The sequence below is a fragment of the Cydia pomonella genome, chromosome 10 (assembly GCF_033807575.1).
Source record: "Cydia pomonella isolate Wapato2018A chromosome 10, ilCydPomo1, whole genome shotgun sequence".
In the NCBI taxonomy this organism is placed as follows: domain Eukaryota; kingdom Metazoa; phylum Arthropoda; class Insecta; order Lepidoptera; family Tortricidae; genus Cydia; species Cydia pomonella.
In genome coordinates this window covers 5809825-5832266 of record NC_084712.1, presented here as the reverse complement: position 1 = coordinate 5832266, position 22442 = coordinate 5809825, and the positions used below count along the sequence as shown (strand labels likewise).

The 22442-nt window shown below is 38.2% G+C and overlaps 1 protein-coding gene across 5 annotated transcripts in view; it reads left to right on the top strand.

The window, feature by feature from the left end:
• The window catches only part of LOC133521915 (caskin-2), a 439796-nt gene extending 417429 nt beyond the window's left edge, over nt 1-22367 (top strand). For 4 of the 5 annotated variants that reach the window (XM_061857040.1, XM_061857038.1, XM_061857041.1 and 1 more), the window contains 9 exons: nt 12399-12593; nt 13803-13999; nt 14370-14549; nt 14862-15074; nt 16193-16300; nt 16611-16754; nt 17700-17828; nt 18312-18890; nt 19154-22367. In XM_061857040.1, the coding sequence (XP_061713024.1) occupies nt 12399-12593; nt 13803-13999; nt 14370-14549; nt 14862-15074; nt 16193-16300; nt 16611-16754; nt 17700-17828; nt 18312-18890; nt 19154-19471 (2063 nt within the window). In that variant the 3' untranslated portion in view covers nt 19472-22367. The remainder of the gene's footprint in view (nt 1-12398; nt 12594-13802; nt 14000-14369; nt 14550-14861; nt 15075-16192; nt 16301-16610; nt 16755-17699; nt 17829-18311; nt 18891-19153) is intronic. The other variant, XM_061857039.1, reaches the window with a different exon arrangement.
• Nucleotides 22368-22442: the final 75 nt, after the last annotated feature.

Genomic DNA, 22442 nt, shown 5'->3' with positions numbered 1-22442 from the left:
CAAACCGTTTACCTTACGCTTTTAGCTTCAGAACGGGTCGAACTCCTTGCGAGTATGGAGCAGGGAAAGTAGCCGTCAACTCCAACGGACGCGAATGTCCATTCGAGAATTAAATTTTGTTTCACTTCCTTGGGTCTCACGTTTATCGCGCGATCTGATAGGGGCTTGCGACATTACTATCGATTCCTCAAGTCCGTATCACACTCGACTCCGCCATTCCATAAACAACCTTGTAACATGTTGATAAGGTTTGTATTTTGATCGGCGATCAAAGCGTGATACGAGCTTGTGAAAATTATGTTCAGTTAGCGCGTAAGAAACTTTCAAGGAAGGAGGGTGTTCAGTGTCGAATTCAAGTTTGTTTAGTGGTGGACAGATTTTAATTTGTAATTGACATCGCGTGCACGTAAGCAAATTAGCAAAATGCGTGTGACAGGAAATCAAGTGGCGATGTCGTGTGAACATGACTTAATTATATAACTCCACCTTTTCGAGTGTTTATACTTTGAAACAAAATAAATATTGAAACTAAAATATTTGTAGTAAATAATACCAGAAACAGTGACATAGACGGCGCTGCGTACGCTCTAGCGAAGTGATACAGATTTTCGTACTCCTCTGCACGCGGCTCGTTGGTTCAATGGCTACGGCTGCAAACTCTACGAGCGTGCACTACGGTGTCCGCGCGTTCGAATCTCGAATAAATACAAAAAGTTTATTCCCGTCATAACAGTATTTAGACATAATGTTTGAATGCTGATGCTGCGATGGGATAGATCGATGGGTAGAAGCAACGAGTGGGTCGTCCAACGAGACGATCTGCTTCTGTAAGAAACCCGAACACTACTTTATTGTCTTGTTTTGCTTTAAAAAAAATATTTTTTTGCTTTGTATACTTTTGACAATTTTGCTATATTAAGTAAACCTACATTATTTATTTACTTTTTATTTTATTTTATTTGTTTTTTATAAATATATTTACGAATGCATTTATTATTTGATTTTATTTCGTTACAAATTGTCTAAATAAAAACAATTATTATAACAAGTTGATAAGGTGATATCGTTATGTTACCTAACTTTTTACTTTTTTATTTAGTTGTAGATATTTACGAATGCATTTGTTATTCGATTTATATTTCTTACAAAATGTCTAAATTAGAAAAAAGGGTTTCAAACATTTGTTCCTAAATACATAGTTTAGTTTAGTAGGTAGGCGGTAGGCATAACAAGTTGATAATGGGTAATATTTTGTTACCTAAGTACCTGTACTTACTGTAACTGTAAAACGATGTAAATAAAGTACACACCGCTGCAAAGGATAAACTGGTTTCATTCATAAAACGGGTATGCACTTTTGCAGCTCGCTGTGCAGCCAAAACCTTGAACACTTATTGATTTTTCACCAAAATAATACTTACATTTCGTCTCGACTTAAAGCATCAACAGAAACCCTTCCAAATCTCTTGCAATTCCCTGCATTTTATCTAGTTTTATCGAGGGTCCCCCTCGGCCCCTCGAAGCCAAGTTTAACGAGTTGCCCACGAGGGATACCCACATGAAATGTATAAATTGCTGTAATTAAACCCAGAGACCCTTGAAGAGACGATTTCATTAAGTTTGTCATATGAAAAAGATCATTGTAATACAGAAAATACTGACGAAGTAAGAGGAGGCTGGGTCAAAATTATTTTCATTGTCTTGTTTTTTGACCCCAAAAAATGTGACGAAGTGGAGTTTTTTGTATGATATAAAATTTCGTTTTTAATTTTTCTCATGCGATAGCACTCAACTTTTTTTATAAATAAATAATTATAGAACATTATTACACAAATTGACTAAGCCCCACAGTAAGCTCAAAAATTAGTTTATTTTAATAAGGCTTGTGTTGAGGGTACTTAGACAACGATATTAGAATATATAAATATTTATAAATACTTAAATACATAGAAAACACCCATGACTCAGGAACAAATATCCATGCTCATCACACGAATAAATGCCCTTACCAGGATTTGAACCCGGAACCAGGGTCACTACCCACCAGGCCAAACCGGTCAAACTTTTTTTATTTATTTGAACGGTAGGACATACAAGATAGTAATACAAGCGTACGCCCCACTCTTAATAACTTATATAATTCTAACATCTAAATAAAACTATATACTATCAAAAACATAACTTGTAAAAAAAACAAGTCTCGCAACTCAGTTCTTCTACCGTAAAAAGTTGTGAGATACTTACATGTAATACCAAGTCGGTTATTGATTCGGTCCTTACTTAAGGGACCTCCTGTCTTGAGTTATTACGTAACTACGTAAATTAGCAAACGTAACAACAATTTATAGTGACCATATCAATATAAAAAAAATCTTTTGTTTTAAATAAATAGATTGACTCTTCTAATTTTATCCACAACGAAGTTATAGGAGGGTCGAAAATGGCCTGAACTGTTTCGAGAAAAAGATGATACGGCCGTGCCGCTTTTTGGGTCTAGGTTAGCTAAAATATTTTTTATTAAATCTTGTTTTGTTAGTTTTATAAAATATTGACATGATTTCTCCTTTAGTTTGGTTCATGGTGGGTGTCCCATAACCCTTCCTGTTGGTTTTGCTTTAGTCGGGTAAATAATGTCATACAAACTTCACGTAAGATTTTGTATTAAATATTTTTCTTATTTGGTGGGCCGTATTTTTCTTCTATTACACTACTACGATACTAAAGTTCCAAAAATATTAGATTTATTGCGACAGTCTTATGTTTTGCCGTGAAAATTCCGACCTCGTCGGTTTGGCGGGGGCACTACCGTGCCCCCTGATATAGACTAAGCGCCTCTCGTCAAAAATTAAAACAATGTAATCGTATGAGGTCCGATAATATCTGTCTTTATTGTTTTGGCATTAGCCTATGATCTATGAGTAGACAGATTCTGATGCCTTTCTAATAGCTTCGATCGAATGTTGGCTCTTTATGTAATTTGTGGATGTCATAAGGTCTCCAAGAAGGTTTGTACAAATTATAATGTATTTAAAGTTTAATTTGTACACCCAGCCGCAAAATTGTATGCACGTTATGAATGAATTCATTATTTCTTCCAAGCCCACATTTTCCAGCAAGCTGCATAGTTCATATTTCTTGCCTTGTAAGTAAGTCTTAAGTACGTACATACGACTACCTAGATTGCTGTGAAACTTTGCACTTACAATAGGATAAGGTATTTATTTACTAACATCTATGCTTGTTGCTATTTATTTTATGCTTGGTTCAGACTTCAGATCCCATAGATAAAAAATATAGCGAATTTAAGTTTTTCATACAAAACTTATTTTTCCCTATTTCGTTTGTTTAATAAGCAATATAAACTAATTAGTTACCTGTACTTACAGGAATAGATATACCTCATGTCATGATATGTGCAAAGTTTTATTACAATCCAACACGTAGTTTTAGAATGAGACCGAAACTCCGTTTGTATGGGAAGGTGAAATTCGGCCGAGCTGCAGTGGACTAGCTAACCCAAAACTTTTAATAGCGTACGTACATTTATATTTCAATTATTAATAATCAAACTACAATTTCGAAGTATGTAATTGACTTTAAAAGGAGATACTTACAACACAAATTTAGAACAAAAGGTGTCGCTAATGAAGACATAAAAGAAACAAAATCCATTTTCCTAATAGCGTCTTATCATACACTTACTTAAAGCGCGCCTCACTGGAGGCGTATTTAGACTGTAGTAACAGGAGGCCTACCGCGAACCACGTTCGACGTGTTGCCTCCCTATCACACTTACGTACAAATTTACAAGTGCGACAGAGAGGTAACACGACGAACGTGGTTCGCGGTAGGCCCTCAGAGGGCGTACCGCGAACCACGTTCGACGTGTTGCCTCCCTGTCACGCTTATGTACGAATTTACAAGTGCGACATAGAGACAACACGTCGAACGTGGTTCGCGGTAGGCCCTCTGGTTTGATCAGGATTTATTAGACCTACATATATAGTATTAAAAGTGACATTTCTGAACAAATCTGAGGAAATGTCACTCAACACCGATCGATCATATTCATAACAAACCCAGATCAAATTGATAACCTTTTATTACAATCAGAATACGCCTCCTGGACTCTTCACTCATCGCGCAAGATGGCTCGGGGCGATTAGCTGCCCCCAATGACCGGCTAATTGTCATGCCCTTTGTTTTCACTTACGGAACGTATGGCACCATAGACAGTGGTAGCATTAAATTTTAGCAAGGCTACTGTTATGATGTTGTTTAAGTATTAAAAACACATTATAATGCTAATCATTAAAGTAGTGTTTTTTTTTTCATAATTACAACTTGCATTCTTTTTTTATAGGTACAGACTAACCAAATTCAGTAAAGCTATAAACTTTAAAGGTGGCTCTTATAATAGCATTAGAAAAACGTCAATGTTTCATAAGAATCAGTAAATTTAAAGTCAGGCTAAGATAAGTTGGCAGCGGTTTTGACAGCCCAGATAGTGCAAGTGTTATTTTAAACGTCAAACTTCTATGAAATTATGACGTTTACTTAACACTTGCACAGGCTGGGCTATCAAAATCGCTGCCAACTTAGCTTGGTCTCACTCTATAAGTTTGCTTTTAGTAATCTATTTAACTTAACCCCAAATATTATGAGTATTATGCTGTTTTGACTTTTTCATGCGAAGTATAAAAGTATTATACTTCTTAACATAAGTTTATCCCCTTACGTGTTTATAACGCTTTTTATTAGGTTTAAGTCCAATTTTCAAGCAAACCTAATAAACTACGGACATTTGTAGCTAAGTAAACACGTTTATGACTTTAACTGTCCGACTTAAGACTCTGCCATCGCAATTAATATCATTATTTCAAACGCAAACAGAAATGTAACCTAGCTTATAACATCTTCTAATTTGAACCTTAGACTAGGATAACTTAAAGTTGAAAATTAGTCGGAAGATAATCTTTTGTAAGGCGGATTGTGTTGTTAGCCAATTAAAGTAAATTAGTTTTATAGTGCAAGGGAGCTATTAAAACGCAAGTGAATTGTTTTATGATTTTTAATCCAAATGATACATTTTTTAATTATGAAGAATTATTATGGTAGCTTTTAAATAAAGATAGCCAAAGATAATTTTTAATGTCATTTAATTACCTAATAAATATTTATCTGTTATCAATACAAATCATATAATCCCATAAGAAAATTCGATCAAATTTAAAAAAGGCAAAAAGTACATACCTAAAGCATGCACGATTACGTGACTGGTGTTTTGCTAGCTCGTCAAAATAACATAACCTAAAACAATAATACCATAAACAATCATGTTTTTTTTTCTCACTTTCAGCCGACGTTCCGTTTCGCGCAAGCCGCGTTTCGTCAACATATTTTTTCGTTAAACAAAGAATCCCGTATAATGGATAATTGTTTGCACAGGCTAGGCCACTAATTGCCCCTTTAGCTATTGTGTTTCGGGCAAACATTTCTTTGCGTAAACTGGGATATTCTTTTTTTATTGCGAAAAGACTAGCGCGTCCCGCAACTGAAAATGAACGTTGTAACAAAGCGGATACGAAAAAAGCGGGTATGAATCGGGGTTAACATTACTTTATGCACAGTTACCTATTACCTTTATACCAGACGATTTTAGATGAAGAGCATTCGTGTATTTTGCCCATCAAAGTTTGTTTAGTATGATAAATAAGCTATTATTGTAGGTACTCTCAATAAGAAGAATAACACGTATAAATAAATTGAACCTAAGGTTCAATAGTGCCATCATATAAAATGGCGGACAAGTCTATTTAGTACAATAAACCTAATAGGAGGGCACATGGTTTTAATAACAACATTCCTAAAGCAGCTCAATATTACAAGACAATACGGTCTATCAGCATCCAGCTGTGTTCATTATTTCACATTATTGCCTTTGCAACAGTAATAATTCATAGTAAATAATGTTAATACGACCGCTTGGGTGGCTGCGGCTCAACAAACCCTTTACTAAAACCATTATTACGTCAATAAACAATACATAACAGTAACAACCTTTGATATTCCGCTCACGTATTATTAAACTACATGATCGTGGCATAAACATAATAATCCCTCACAATTTGAATACACGATCTTAAAATAAACATGCATTTGTTTATCAACGGCGCCGCATAATTTTAAAATGGCGTCGGAATTTGAGTTGCGAGCCCACGCGATCTCGATCGCTTAATTGATTCAACTCACCGCCTCTAGATGGCGTTTATCCGTTCTAACATGATTTTCTATTACGCAAAAACGTTATAATTTAAATCTTAGCGTTTTGAGTTTAGAGTGCAATTCCGAATGCGTTTTGAACTCGTTGATAGCGAGACAAGTTTGTAATAGTATCCGTAATGGCGCTCTAATTGTCTTTAATTAGCAGATAGACACATATTTATTGCGAAGCAGACACGCTACCGTTTAGCGGAGGGTTATTGGTGTTATTATATTAAATGCAGCGACTGGTGTCAAGATCATGAACGATCTCTGATCTAATGGACATGGGTATCGGCAGTTAGTATTTATGTTTGCTGATTTGCGGTGTGGTGGTTTTATACATAATATAATATTGACGATATTTATCTCTTTAATTGCAAATGACTTCCTTGATTTAACTGCGAGTGATTTACAATGTTAACTTAAAGACTTGTTAACATCGATCGTAACGCTGTGTAGGTACGCAATGGACCAATAATTATAACCTTCGTGTTGTCTTAATGAAATATTTTATAGTAGCTTTATACATTAAATATTCAATTAAAATGATTTCTGAATCCGGTATGGGAAATTCTATCTCCTCTAGTATTTAACTTGCCTATATCTTAAGGTGCATCCACACTGCAGATAACTTTTGTGGAGAACACTTGGTACTTTCTGAAGGCCACCAAACCTTTTGCGAATGTGCTAAAAGTGACTAAAACCGATTAGCGTTAAACGAAGTATGCTAAACACCTGTGCCAGAAACATGTTCCAACACTTCTAACTAAACCAGGTGTTAACCAAAATCAGGAAATGACGTAAGTTAGTCGTCAGGCAAATCATTCTATGAGGTAGGAAATAATGGAGGTATGTTGATCACATGCAATGGCCAATAGGAATTTAACGATAGTAAATAGAGTAGCAACTATTTGGATTCAAAAGGAATAATAACCAATTAAACATAGGCTCAAATCGCAATTAGTAACATGCATTAATTTTTAGAAGATGTTAATCGATTCTACTTGCCTGCTGCATACAAATCATACAATCCAATAAAAACTTGTAAGAACATAACTATTCGTCCCCACATATTAACTATGATTATACCCAAACAAAATACAAAATTATTATTAAGATAATTCGACACCTGTACAAAAAACCTTTAATTCCACCACTAATTTACCCTCGTAAAACTCATAATGCCCGTGTCAAAAGCATCTATCAAACGCCATCATAATCCGAGTAATATCCTTGAAAGCAGGTGATAAAAGAAAGTAGGCCGTGCTTAAAAGATTATGAGCCCGAAGTGTGAACCCTGGCTGACAGTGTCAGTCTCAGCCTGACACCTAGGGTTTGGTTCCAATTGCTTATCAAGTCAAATGCACAGGCGATCCAGTATAAGCGAGCTTTCTGTCGATACACATAGTTACCGCATTGTATACAGCTATAGATCGCGTCATTCACGATGACGCGCAGATTTGTCTAATCTAACCTTTGATAACATGACAATATGATTCAAGGCATGCGTCTTCTTGAATAACACGATCTATATTCTTATTTCCAGTCCGCTAACCTTACGTTTTGGTACATACATTCAAGCGGCCGCTTTGAGGCTCAAAAGTGGATACGTTTTTCCATTTGTAATCTGCCTCTTTTGCACTCATGAAATGTTCATAGGTATACGTGATGGCTTCCCTTTATCACACTTTAATTAGCTTCAAGCGTCAGCGTCATTCTAGACCTGTGGTTGTTACACTTGTTACGGATCCCCAGGTCTCATTTGAGTTTGAATCTCCTGCGTTCGTGAAGCAAAAGGAATACTACGAACTCAAGAGCCTAGTTCTTTACAAACAGTTTCATTCAAGATCCCTAGTATAACTTGATCTCTAGTTTTATATAAGCCATTAACTAAGCCAGTCTTGACTTATACCGGTTCGTTCGTGGGTTACACTTTATGATTAGCGCTTGCCTATACTTAGCTTTATGCGGGTAGTTGGGCAGTTCCCGGTTTAAGTAGTTACGATGGCTTTATGTCTTGGGTTCGTAAATAGATCTTACAAGTTTTACGGGGTCATAGAAGGAGGTAAGTTAATTGAGTAGTTTGATCTAATTTGGCATGTGTGTCAGTTCTGTCGTAAAAGGATATATTTATTTTGTACCTGAATGTTGTATGGTTTATTTTGAATATCGTTTGACTAGTTCGTAGGTAACAATCGGTAGGCACTATCAGCAAACGTAACGGATCAAGCTACGCGTCAAAACTATCCAAACGGATGTTGCTTACATAAGCTCAAGATGTTTCGGCAGGAAAAGGCTTGGCAGACTCATATATTCCTGAAATGAGGGTTCATACCTACCGACTGAAATTGGTTTCATGGTGGTATCAGATAGGTATATTTAGGGGTCAGGTGGGTATATTTAGGGGTGCTGATGGTGATCTTCCTTATGTAATATCGTATGTCAAAGTGTTTCGCCAGGAAAGGCCTTGACAGACTTATATATTCTTGAAAATTCTGAAAAGTGGGTTCATACTCATACCTACCGACTGGAATTGGTTCCATGGTGGTATCAGATAGGTATATTTAGAGGTCCCGATCACCTTTGAGAGCGTCTGCCACCATTACAGCCAAGTACTTCGGGCAAAAAAATACTGACACGACAGATTTCGCTTTTCTGTGTCTACTAGTAAATTTATATTTCCAACTGCTGCCATAACTATTATTTCGGTATCAGATGGGTTAAGTCCCCCTTTTTCACATCGGAATTGGCCTTCTTTTTTGTACTTTCGGCAAGTTCCGCCGTGACAGACTATCATATTCGAACTTAGCATCACTTTTATGGGAAACCATTGTGCATTTCATCGCGGTATCGAGTCGGTACGAAATTATGCAGTCGGCTCTTCTACCAATAGCTTAACAAAAAGATATAAGTCCCTGTATGTAGAACAATTAGAATGTGACAGATACCTACTTACTTTCGGATGCGAACTTTAGTGATATATCTCTATTTGTGAAAGAATTCCCGATTGACAAATACTTTTGGAGCGAGACTCATTCGCTTCTATTGATGCTGATTGGAATATTCTATAAAAACATAAATGATGCTTCACACTATTTACAATAACTATCCAACAGCCTTCCAATTGACAATCCTACCATAAAGATTAAACAATAAACTATATGTTTTATATCTTTATTTATCAATAAACTAAATGCGGCTCTGCGAATTAAGAGCCGTGTACATTAGCCCGCCATTGTTGTTGCATGTCCGTGTATAACTTTATTTTTATTATTAAATCAAGCTCTTAAATATTGATGATTGCGTGCGTGTAATTGCTCGCATAAACTCGTCGGTAAAGAAAGCCGGCACTCATAAAATAATATTCTATAAAACGTAACTGTATATATTAAACACTAGCTTTCGCTTAGGCTTCGTCCGCGTAAGAAGGTAAGAACTCAAAATCGCATGTTTTACCTCTTAGGGGTTTGATCTAGCTAATAGGTCATAGGTATATGTAGCTAGGGATCATGGTTGATAATAGGTATTATATATTCTATATTACAACTAAGTATTTATCTATATTATATTCTCCTACAACATACATTTTTTTTCTAGGAATAATTTACGAGTATATATCTTTTACAAAATGTCATTAAAAATTCAATCTACAATCAAATCCTTGTTAAACTATCGAAGTTATGCATTTAAAAAAATGTTTTTTTTTTTCAAGTTCCTATTACTACATGTATCTGTATTATTTACTTAAAAATCTAAAATAACTAAATGTATACCTACATAGACATCCATACATTTATTTCCCATTCATAACCCATCTATTTGCTTCGTAAACAACTCAGAAAAATAACCTAATCATTTTCCAATTTCTCGGTAGAATCGGTTGTTTACAGTATAAAGAACCTATTGTTTTCGCATTGTTCCCTGAGAAAAGTACCTAGTTCTCAGCTTTAAAGCGGCGTAGCGATTTTGGCGGGTCATTAGCGTTATCGATTGGGCACACGCAATTAGTTGGGCGATTGGTCGGCCGATCGGTCGGCTCGAACATGATTGATGCGATTTTGGTTCATTAGTGCACGCACCCTGGGCAGGGCCTGGCCATGTTCTTGATGTTTAAAAGAGTCATACGCTCAGGGAAACCAGTTTGTGATACTTAAAGCCACCCTACACGAGCGTCTCCCAAGCGTCGACATCTAGTCAACTCTATGACTGCTGCTCGACACAATGTCGGCGCAAGTGCACAGCGACGCCAACATAGTGCTGACTAGACGCCGACGCTCAAAAGACGCTAGTGTGAGCTGGCGCTTAGACCTGTTGATGAGAAATCCACAGACTATTTAACATTACGCACTAGCTTTACACAGTAACATTAAGCACTAGCTTTGGCCCTGAAAATTAATCTGTGTCCTCACTCGGTCCACAAAACATCTCCATACCAAATTTCACCTTAATCGGTTCAGCGGTTTAAGCGTATATAGGTAACAGACAGACAGACATTCGCATTTACAATATTATTAGGGATCTTAGGGGTACACTTATGCTGGTCATTTTAGCGATTGTTTAGGTAAGCGAGAGGAACCCAGGGATTATCGGGAACGCCCAAGATGGTGTTCCAGAGTAAGATAACGATAACGAGGTTTGCTATCAGTGGGATGAAATTTATTAAGCTTAATAGCGTGTAATTTTCATATAACGGGGTGGGCTTTGGAATAAACATATCAGTAATGACTTACAATATACTAAATAACAGATCCAACACATTTTGTAGCATTTCTTAACGTGGGCGAAATAAACTTCTTGTGTTGTGATAAAAAAAATCATCATCAATCTACTAATCATTGTAAATATAAGCGATAGGTTACATTATTATTTATTGAAATCTATTCTCTTCTTCTTCTTCCTCGCGTTGTCCCGGCATTTGCCACGGCTCATGGGAGCCTGGGGTCCGCTTGACAACTAATCCCAAGATTTGGCGTAGGCACTAGTTTTTGCGAAAGCGACTGCCATCTGACCTTCCAACCCAGAGGGTAAACTAGGCCTTGTTGGGATTAGTCAGGTTTCCTCACGATGTTTTCGTTCACCGAAAAGCGACTGGTAAATATCAAATGATATTTCGTACATAAGTTCCGAAAAACTCATTGGTACGAGCCGGGGTTTGAACCCGCGACCTCCGGATTGCAAGTCGCACGTTCTTACCTCTAGGCCACCAGCGCTTTTTTTATTTATTGAAATCTATTCAAACCGTAAAAAAACCAAATTCATAGGTGATTTGGGTATTGTAGGCTTTTCAGTTTTACGAGCTATATATTAACAAACTGCTAACTAACCGGGTTAATGTAGCAGTATACCCAAAGTTCCTTTCTTTAGGGTTTGGGGTTTGGATTAGGGTACTGAATAACCGTAGTACCACAGAAATAGTAATTAATATTCCGTGCGTTATACCTTCTCCCGTAGGAAAATAAAATACGGCTCTTTGCGCTCAATAAATAATACGGTTGGATTGCAGAACTAAATTATACTAAACTAAAATAGTGCCATGGCTAATTTGCGCTCACAACATCAACATTATAATAAGTAATCGTCCCTTTACGCGTGTCCTGGTCACACCGAATTAAAAAGTAAATTAATGAACGTTGTTTTATTTTGGAACGCGACCGACGTCACATCGTTGGGAGTGTGCGTGACATAAATATCTGAAGACTTTATTATATATTCGCTCTTAGGAATTTCAGCATATTTGAATTGTACTCTCCAATATTTATTACGTGCTGAGCTTCAGCACGAATATTATGTTACCTACTTTTTGAACAAACCCAGAGCAACAATCAAAGACCTAACCTAATCACTTTTTCCTCAGAAAATATCATAATATAACCACAACTCTATATAAAATATATATAAGTATTGTTATCAGCATCAGAAAAAATGCATTGCGTGATGGGAACCTGGCAATATAAGTACATCCAGTTAACTTAGTTAACATTTCCTCTCTTTATTTATAATGCCATTAATCCATTATACATTTCGCACTTATATGGATGTATTCAGCCACCAATAACAGTGTCCACAATATTACACGAGGAAATATCTGCAAAACCACTGCTGTACCTACTTTATAAATGTCTCTTTTGTTTCAGTGGGCGGAATGTCCCGCGGCGGCGCCGCCGCCGGCAAGACGGCTACGGCGAAGCGCGTCCCGCCGCCCGCCGTGCCCGGCGACGCGTTCAGCCCGCAGCACCGCCACTCGGGGTCCTCCTTCGGCTCGCAGGGCTACGCGTCGTGCGAGGAGCAGCCCTACCCGCAGCCGCCTGACACGCCGTCCCACACACGAGGTGAGACAGGAATGGTTTCTTTAAAATCGGGATCTTAGTGTAGATAGTGTTAACGACTAAAATAACGACTCAACGGCACAACACTATTTTCGAAACATGTCTACATCACTAGCGCATGACATGTGCCATCTTGGATTGAGGAGGCGGATCGATAGCGGTCGTTTGGTTTTGATCATGTCTTTTTTATAAAGAATTCCATCGGAACTCAATGTTTTCTTTAGTAAGTTATTAATAGATACACTTTATGTGTACCTGTTGTATAAAAAGACCACATCTACCGAGAAATATCTACTTGGCAAATATTGTAAGCTATGATTTCAATACCTAACATTTCGCTTCACCTTAAGAGGCGTAACACAGATATTGATACTATTGGTATCTAAGCCAAATTTTGTTGACTATAGTCGGTTGATATTCTTATAGTAGATACGGTTGATATTCTTTACTCAGTCTACAAAAATTACAAATATTAAATAGGTTCATACATATCATGGGAATATGTAATAATGTCTGGAATAATAATAGACTTTTCCACAAAGCATAATCTGAAATGAGACCGAAATTTCTAAAGCTTTTCGGGGTCCTAATTTGAAATTTTGCACTCGAGGGACGTTTTCACCAAAACTGCCAGCCCCGCGGGCGTCCAATCATTCTGAGTCTAGCCCTTAATTGTGGCGGGAGTCCTAAAATACAGACGAGTAATGGTCATACTTTACCTTTTGTGATGGATGGGTTTTTTGGCTGTGTCTCTCGTGGTTGTAATTTTATGTTTTCTCAGTAAAGCACGTCAAATAACGGGTCTGGAAAAAATGTTAAAAGATTTACGGAATGCAAAAATGCATTGTTGCATTGCAAGGTACCATTGTAGTTTTAAAGAAAAGAATTTAACACGACCATTCCTATATCTACCTATAAAGAAGTTTCATTTCGTTTTCGCTTATTTTTTTCACAGTTACAAAACTATTACACGTATCAATCAATACGCCTAATAAAAAATGAAAAAAATGTAGACACTCTTCGTTCTGTCGATTAATTCAATCTACAGCTGAGTTATATTTGAAAGTATCACTCTTTATATTGATAAACAATTGTGTTTAGTCGCAGTTGGTCCGTATACCTGCTTTTCGTTGACATAAACTTATCGGAACTCCTTGCTTTAAGTAACCTACTTAAGCATTCACCAATTAATTCCTCATCTCCCAATTCCAGATGACCACTCCGACTACGGCAGCACTGTGTCCGGGGTTTCCGGCGTCTCGGGCGCCAGTGGGAGCCTGGGCAAGAGCCCCGCGGGCGGGGGCACGTTCACGTTCCCGCCGCCGTCGCAGCCCCTCACGCACAAGGCGGCGGTTTACTACCACCATCAGCTCGCGCTCAGCGACGACCAGGGGATCGACATGACGCAGGTAACTACTAAAAATGTCAATGCAAAAGATAGGTGACTCTGTGTGCGTAGCACCTTCGTTCTGTACTGTGAGGCCAATTTGGTATCAAGTGTACGTTCGAATTGGCATGCGTCTAGGGCGCCAGTGGTCAATTCTTGGCCAATATTTCGGCATTGTTGTAAGCGCCATTATGTTCACGGACTAACTGACGAACTGCGAGTTATTTATAGTTATTTATCAACCCTTGTTCTGATTCACTTTTTATTGGGCCTTCAGCATTCTCACTAGGAACTTGATTAAGTTCACGACACAATACAATATAAATACAAATTGATATACATATATTTTGTCACTATGACATATATTTTAACAGAATTTTATCCCATTCCAGAGCCCAGGCCGCGACAGTCCCGGTTCTTCCTCAGGCTCGGCCGGCTCCGGATCCAGGCACTCTTCAGCATCACTGGACAGCGGGCGCGCGTCAGGCCGCATGCCACACCACCACCACGCGGCTTGCCACTGTGGAGACACGGCTGACCGAGTTAGGGCTATGATCGCTCAGGGGCTACCTGTAAGTATTGTCTTCATAGCCAACACTAGCTGCGGGTTCAGGCATTTTTAGCGTGATCGGATTCGGAAATCGGAAATAGTCATACAAAGGTACAATAATGTAAAAAAATTAAGGGAAAGTTACGATAAACTGAGTTTCCATTATGTATCCATATGAAATCGGAAGTTTCGTATTGCGGTCCGCGGAAGTTTTGCCCCGCAGGAATTCGTCTCTAATTCAGTGTGTCCTAGGGTCAGGAACTTTAGTAATCTGCTAAATAAACGAAGCGAGTGGTCGCGCCAAAACACTAAATATTGACTAATTTTCTTTCAGGACCCCGACATCATCCACGCTTGGCTAGCAGACCTCCAGATGGAAGAATACGCGCGTCTCTTCATCGAAGCCGGCTACGACCTGCCCACGGTCACACGGATGACTCCTGAGGATCTCACGGCAGTGGGCATTAAGAAGCCGAACCACAGGAAGCGGTTAAAGGCAGAGCTCGCTAATCTGAATGTGCCGGACAACCTTCCTGATTATATACCGGTAAGTGAGAGTCATGAATTCATCATCATCTTCCTAGAATTTTTCCTGAGTTTTGTCACGGCTCTCTAAGGGAGACATCCCAAGCACCCTAAGAATTGGCGCACTTACGAAAGCGATTGCCATCTGATCTTCCAATCCGTAGGGGAAACTGGACCTTATTGGAATTAGTCCGTTTTCCTCACGATTACTCTTCATCTTATAGCGACTGGTCCCTGATTAGCTAAGTGTAAATGTCACAGCAACCTTTGACATATCATAAGTTATTTTATTTCCCCTACTTCAATATGATTATGCTCACTAACGAATTTAAATTGAATTAAATTACTAAAATATTATTTATATTTATTCGCATAATGTATGCCAACAAACTTTTCAAATACTTTGTAATCTCCTACTCGTCACTAGATGGCGCTGAAATTAAAAATTAGTTTAACACTGAATGCAGTAAATAGTCAGGAATTTTCAGGTTAGGTTCCTACTTAAGGAATAGTCGACCATCGACATTTTCCCAGAAATCTCTATCATGATTTGATAGAATTGCCCATAAAAATACCAACCACATTCCCCTTTTATACGGATCGATACTTATCTGCCAAGAATCCGTTAAACTGCCCTTTTAGGAATTATACCGCGCGACGTTTTATTTAATTACCCGACTGTTATCTCATTATCTCACGTCTACACGTATGAACCGTAAGCTCCCATGCCTTGATCTGTCCTTGCCCTAATTTATATAGACTACTTAGCTTCAGAACGAGCGAATAAAAAAAAATATTTTTATTAAATATTTTGATTTATGGTTTTAACTACTAATAAATATAAACTGAAGTAGATAAAATTAGCCGCGTAAGTCGCCGGTTTGTTTCCGGCCTCGCTCCCCGGAGAGCTTGGTCATTTTTTTAAGTATATGACATGTATTTCAGTTTATTACTTACTTACACTTTTTTTAACGATTTGGTATAATCGGCCTTAAGATAAAAACTTAGGGAGATATTTCAACGAACGAATAGAAAGACAGTAATGTTGCCCATTGCCACCGATCTGCAGCTGACAGCGCCATCTTTTATCGACTCCCGCAATGTTGCTACCGCACGTAACGAATCGTGTTTCTATTCCAGGGCTCATTAGAAGAGTGGTTGCGGCTGTTGAGGCTGGAGGAGTACGGGCCCGCGCTCGTGGCGCAGGGGTATCGCACCGTCCATGACGTCACACAACTCGCGTGGGAGGTAAGGAATTTACAAAAATTAAAAACGATTGAACTTATCGATAAACGTCTGTCAAATCTAACAACCCGTTGATAATTGTTTGTACCTATCCGTCATTTCGATATGCCTCTGTGTTCATTAAAACATACTTAATTTAACAGCTATTGGCTAGGTTTCATGCCCGCCACGAGCCCGAATCAGTAAAATATGTTCTCAGTTTTATCTTGACTTGATTTACCATTAAAATTGTTTTGGCTCCTCCACAGTACCTTATATTGTAGATTATCCGTCCTGCAAAATATGCTTGACCGAAATTGCTTACTGCTTGCAGGATCTAGAAGACATGGGCATAGTTCGTCTCGGACACCAAAAGAAAATCCTCCTGGCGATCAAAAGAGTAAAAGATATTAGAGCGGGAAAAAGAAGCATCAGCAACCAAGGGTCTTTGGACTTCACCAGAATACAGCCCAATCAGGTCAGTACCATAGACAACTTTGCTTTTTTAATGTGTTTGTAGTGATGTTTTAGAACTAGACTCTAATAGCTCCTTAACTTTTACGATGGCAGACGTTCTGTGGTAAATATTTAATTTTCGAAAATAGAACTAGAAGACTAACGTCAGCTTTTTCTAAACGATCATAGAGATCATAGAGTTTTCTATTTCTTACCTACTAGTAAAAAAAAAGCATCACTTCAAATCAACTGTTTAATTATTATTATTTTTTTACTTTTTTTTAATTATTTTATGTCACATTGACATTTTTCATTTCATCCATCGCTCATCTTGATGATTGGCCCGAATTTACAAGAAATTAACAGAATTTTAAACTTCTAATTAATATTTTAATGCTTAATTTTTCTGACAATGTTATACTAACGACGCTTATTTTAACCTAAAGCGTTTTTATGTAGTTTCAGTTATTTATCAATTTAACCAAATTACTAAATGTGTTCTGTTTTGAGCGAAACAAAGCTTTAGCTGTTTAGCTCAGTATAAACCATATCTAGCACAAAAGCTGGAATTTTCCTTTGCTAAGCCAATAGATGTGGAGACATTATGGGAAAATACGTCCATTCGGACTCAATTGGCTCGGATCTTCAATGAAATATATGACAAAATTACATATTTTTCCCTATGCGTTCCAAATTGTCATTATCATTTCGCTTGGACTTCTAGAAGTCTATGTCCATCGCCATTTGTCGTCACTGGCTGGAAACAAAACGGCGCCGCGATTAAAAGTAAAACATTCCAATTTCGAACTTCAAAAACTCGAATGTTGCTTTTTAAACTATCGCGGGGTTGTATTCAGCCAGTCCCACCATTCCGCTGCATCCACCATACCACAGCCCGAAGCAGCATGTGAATGTTTTGTTTTCTTTTCTTTCAAACACCATGCACCTTGGACATAATCGGCTAAAGGATTTATATCCGAGGGAGCTGCATTACCAGCCTTGGCAGACACATGAGCGGAGTTACCATAAACCTCCCGATCTTACCTTTGACGCCCTACCGACGCCTCTATGTGGCACTGATTTGGTCCCCATTCAGGTATGAGACAATCTCCTTTGGCACAAGTTTGTTCTCGATGCACCAGCACCCGGCTTTTACGTGCACCCGTTTTTTCTGTAATTGAGAACGCTGCGTTTTCTATGTGTGCTAGTGTGTGTTTTATGTTTTATTCACACTAGTGAAACTAAACGTTATTAATGAATAATACTTAGTATATTTAAAATGTATCTAGTATCTAATTATGGCTTGCTCGGTAACTAATATTTTATTAAGCAAATAAAGCATGAAGTTTAATTACAGAATATTTAATTATTATTGATTGATAATATTAATATCATAAGTATGAGTATCAAAATATTGAAATAATAGCATGTGAAATTAATCAATGAACAGTAAAATCTAATACAAAGTCATATTTTTATAAGTAAATATTTTAATTATCTATGTCGTCATACGTATACATGCGAGCCGTCCCATCACCGAGTCGTAATTTTAACTAAACGAAAACTAAAACACTTCCAGATCCGCCACCCGCGCGGGAAATCTCTAGAGAGTCTCGAGGACCCATCGGAGCGGTCCTCGCACACGACGTTCTCGCCGGAGGGCTTCTACTACGGCGCGGGGCAGTGGCGCCGCTCGTACGACGACGGCGACATCACGCCCACCAACGACAGCTACGAGGGCGGCGGCACGCTGCCGCGCCCGCGGGGCCTCGTGCGGCCGCGGCCCGTGGCGAAGATCGCCGCCACTCCGGCGTACCGAGAGAAGTCCCCCGACTACGCGTACGACGAGCTGGCGTACTCGGCGCGGCTGCAGCGCGTGGCGTACGGCGCGAGCCCGCACGTGGCGCGCAAGCCGCCGCCCGAGCCGCCGAAACGCCAGTCGTCGCAGTACGCGCCGTTCTCGCGCTTCGGGCAGACGACGGTGGAGATCCACCCGGAGAAGAGCCTGCCGCTGAGCCTGCCGGCGTACCCGAGCTCGGACTCGCTGTCGGTGTCGCTGGACAGCACGGGGCTGCTGCCGCCGCCGCCCGCGCCCGCCAGCCCGCCGCGCCGCTACGACGACGACAAGCTGCGGACCGGCTCCGATGCTAGCTTTAAGGTCAGCATTCAATATATTGAACATTACACATCAAACATTTTCTAACTACCCATTCTTCAAAATCTCACGCGACTTCACAAAAAGTTAAATTTCACGTATTTCAAATATTCGGCGAAGTCCTCTTTTATTACTGTCCGCCTACGCATTTCTTAACTCTTCTGGACCAGTTTTTATAAACATACTCTTTTAAAACACCTTTATTTTTGACCTCAAGTCTCACCGACTTTCCTGTTTGACTAAAAACGAATGTCTTTTTTCCACAGTCGAGTTCGAGTACAGAATCGGATAGCATTCCATTTGCGAACGAGAACGCGGGAACGATAAAGCAGAACCGCGGCCAAATCGCCGGCCGGCCGCACACGGTGGACTACGGCAGAACGGGCATCGGCCTCACCAACCTCCCGCCACGAAACCCGGACATCAAGCCGACCACTCCACACACTCTCCCTGAAAAGGACGAGGGAAAAAGCACAGAGCCCGTAGACGTACTCAACGATATTGGAAACATGCTGGCCAACCTCACTGACGAACTAGACGCGATGCTGGAAGAAGAGAAACGTCAAGGTCTCACCGACTCGTAAAAAAACTTGGAATAGAGATGTGTCTAGAAACCGGTAAATTGTTTTTTGGATTTACTAAAAATTAAATATCTTTAGTGGGTTTCTAGATTTTCTTTATTCGAAACGTTTAAAAAAAGAATGAATTGAATTTTTGTGAAAATCGAATTGGTTTTAAATTTAATTCCAAAGATAGTTACTGTCATGGTCTATGAAATAAATTGGGATTATCATTTTATGTTTTCACCTGGACGTAAAAAAAATACATAGTGTACATCGGCAATAATATAAGCAATCATATGTATTATTTGGAACAGATACGAAAATGTATATCACCACAAAATCGCATCTTGCCAATAGGTAACTATATAAGTAATCGTGTAAACAAATCAATCACACCTGCCTTTATTGCAATACAAATAATACTTTTCTATAAAAACATAATGTGTTACAAACTGTAAACTGTAATCTATTACTTTATAAAATACCTTTAACACTGCGATTTAGTTAATCAAAATAGATTACTCATATTAATTTTCTTTAAGGTATGTTTGCCGAAATATCTTTGTGTAAATAAAACTCGTAAAAGTGATTAGTTTCCTCTCCCAATTTTTATGTAAAATTGTGTGTTTATATTGTTCTTTATTATGTATTTAAATTAATTAACGATAGTTCCTTGTTTAACATTTAAAAATACATATATGTGTTTCGTTTCATTAAAAATTAGATATAGACGAATCCAAAAACAGATGAAAGTGTCTATTTTTGTAAATATTGTTTTACTTAAATTATGACATAATAGATACAAATATTATCCAGTAGCTAGATTTCCATGTACAATAAAATTGTAGAGTACTTGGGTATGATGTAGGATTTATTAGTTAGAATTTATACAAAATATTAGCACTAGTTATAGTGACATTAGGGGTTATTATTATGACAAAATGTATCATAGACATTCGTATAAAATAGCGATAGACCTCATAGTAATTGTATAACACAACCTCTGTATACATGGACATGCTCATTCGCTTTACACTTCCAAGTTATTTTTTTAAATCTTTGGCTTTGGCAACACAGTTTCAGCTTTCGATTTGGTAATCAAGCTCTATTGTTAACACAACTCCTAAACATGTTTCTTACGTTTGTATACAAAATTAAAAATACTACTACCAAAAAAAATACGAACTTCTGTACTTTGTAACTTCCCATGTCCACATAGAACGTGATATCTAGCGGCCATACAATAAAATAAATAGGTAATCGAAGGTAGTCTTCACAACAATAGTGATGCGACAACGGCACCGGTTTATCGGTTTTTATGACACTTGTCGCATCACTGTAGCTGTCGATATAGTTATGTTTAACACTGCCTTACCTATTAGATACTCGTGATACTAACATCGTGTACGTTTAAAACAAAATAACTTTCATACTAAAACGTAGCGCAATATGAAGTACGCATTAAGCTTAACTCTGTAAATATCTGTAATAGAAATCAGTGTTTCTACATTTATAATTCAGTCTTCTTTAATAACAGCTCGTATTTAGAAGTTTTGTATACCTGCCTATGATAAGATACAAGTGTAACCCTTGTTTAGCCGTCACACTATTTGTTAATGTGGCCAGATAATAAGAAATCTTGGAAAATTATAACTAATAACATATTTGATGATAGAGTGGAACCTCTTAAATTCTAAACTGCTATACTTGATTATCTGAACCAACTCCATGTGATCATAGACATTATATGTAATATTATGTTGCTATCTAGAATTCGTCGATGCCCTGCGTACATTTAGTTGCTGTAGATAATTGGATACCTTCTGTACCTTTATTATTATAAGTATCTTGTCTCTGGTCATTACGTAATATGGTTTCGCTACTGCAAGTGGTTAATCAATTTATATATAGAAAGAAAATACACAAGTCGAAATGTCTGATTCCTCTTACATGTTTTGAGGGACGTTTTCATTATGTACCTCTTACAGGCGATTTTGAGTTTTAGTTATTCGATCTCATTCAAATATGATACAGATCAGTATCAGGTCAGTTGGATTAATCGTTTTTTTTTTCTCATTCTTTGGGAATATAGTCATGACGCGCGTGTAGTTTTATACTGTAAAGGTGCGACCAGACCGAAGCTTAAAAAACGGTCACGATACGGAATCGCAGTGACGCGTCGTATGCGTACCGTTTTTGACGCATGCTCCCCACACCGCTGCTGTAAAGTCCGATATCCGCCTTGCAATCGAAGTTAAAAACAGAATTATTAACTCGGGCGACACAGACATATTAAATATATTAATAACGGGTCACTCACGTACAGTCGAAAAACCTGCGCCGCCGCCGGTCCGCCAACCTTCTGCCTGCCTGCGAGCTCCTGACGATACTGCTCGGTAAGGAAAGAAACATCTCGAGCGTTTTTCCGCGTAAATTATGCGTGTGACCCGTTTTTAATATATTTAATATATCTCTGGTATTATTACTCATTTAATCCTCAACTTATATCGATTATCCTCTTCTCGTCACGAGGACCAATAGATTGCCTTGTTTATAAATAAATATTATGGGACATTATTACACAAATTGACTAAGTCCCACAGTAAGCAATTACACAGTCCCACAGTGAGAAATGTTTATGAATCATAAATTTATGGTGGGTTACTTTAATGCCCTCTTTATCTGCTATTACAAACTTTCAGTAGCTAAGCTATACTTTATACGATAACTGGAAGGTGCTAGACCTGTTACAGGAGTCATTTATTTTCGCAAATTACTTCCCACATGTTCTGCGTCGAACTAGTCAAAATTAAACGAGTGACGGCCACTGAACGCCATGTTCTAATGGAGCAGCTTATTACATTCTTATTTATAGTTGAGTTCTTATTTGAATAAATATATTTGTAATATTCTAAAATGTGAGTCTTCATTTACCTTTACCGCACAACAGCTTCCCCTATTTAGGCTCTACACAGAATAATTCCCTTTCATG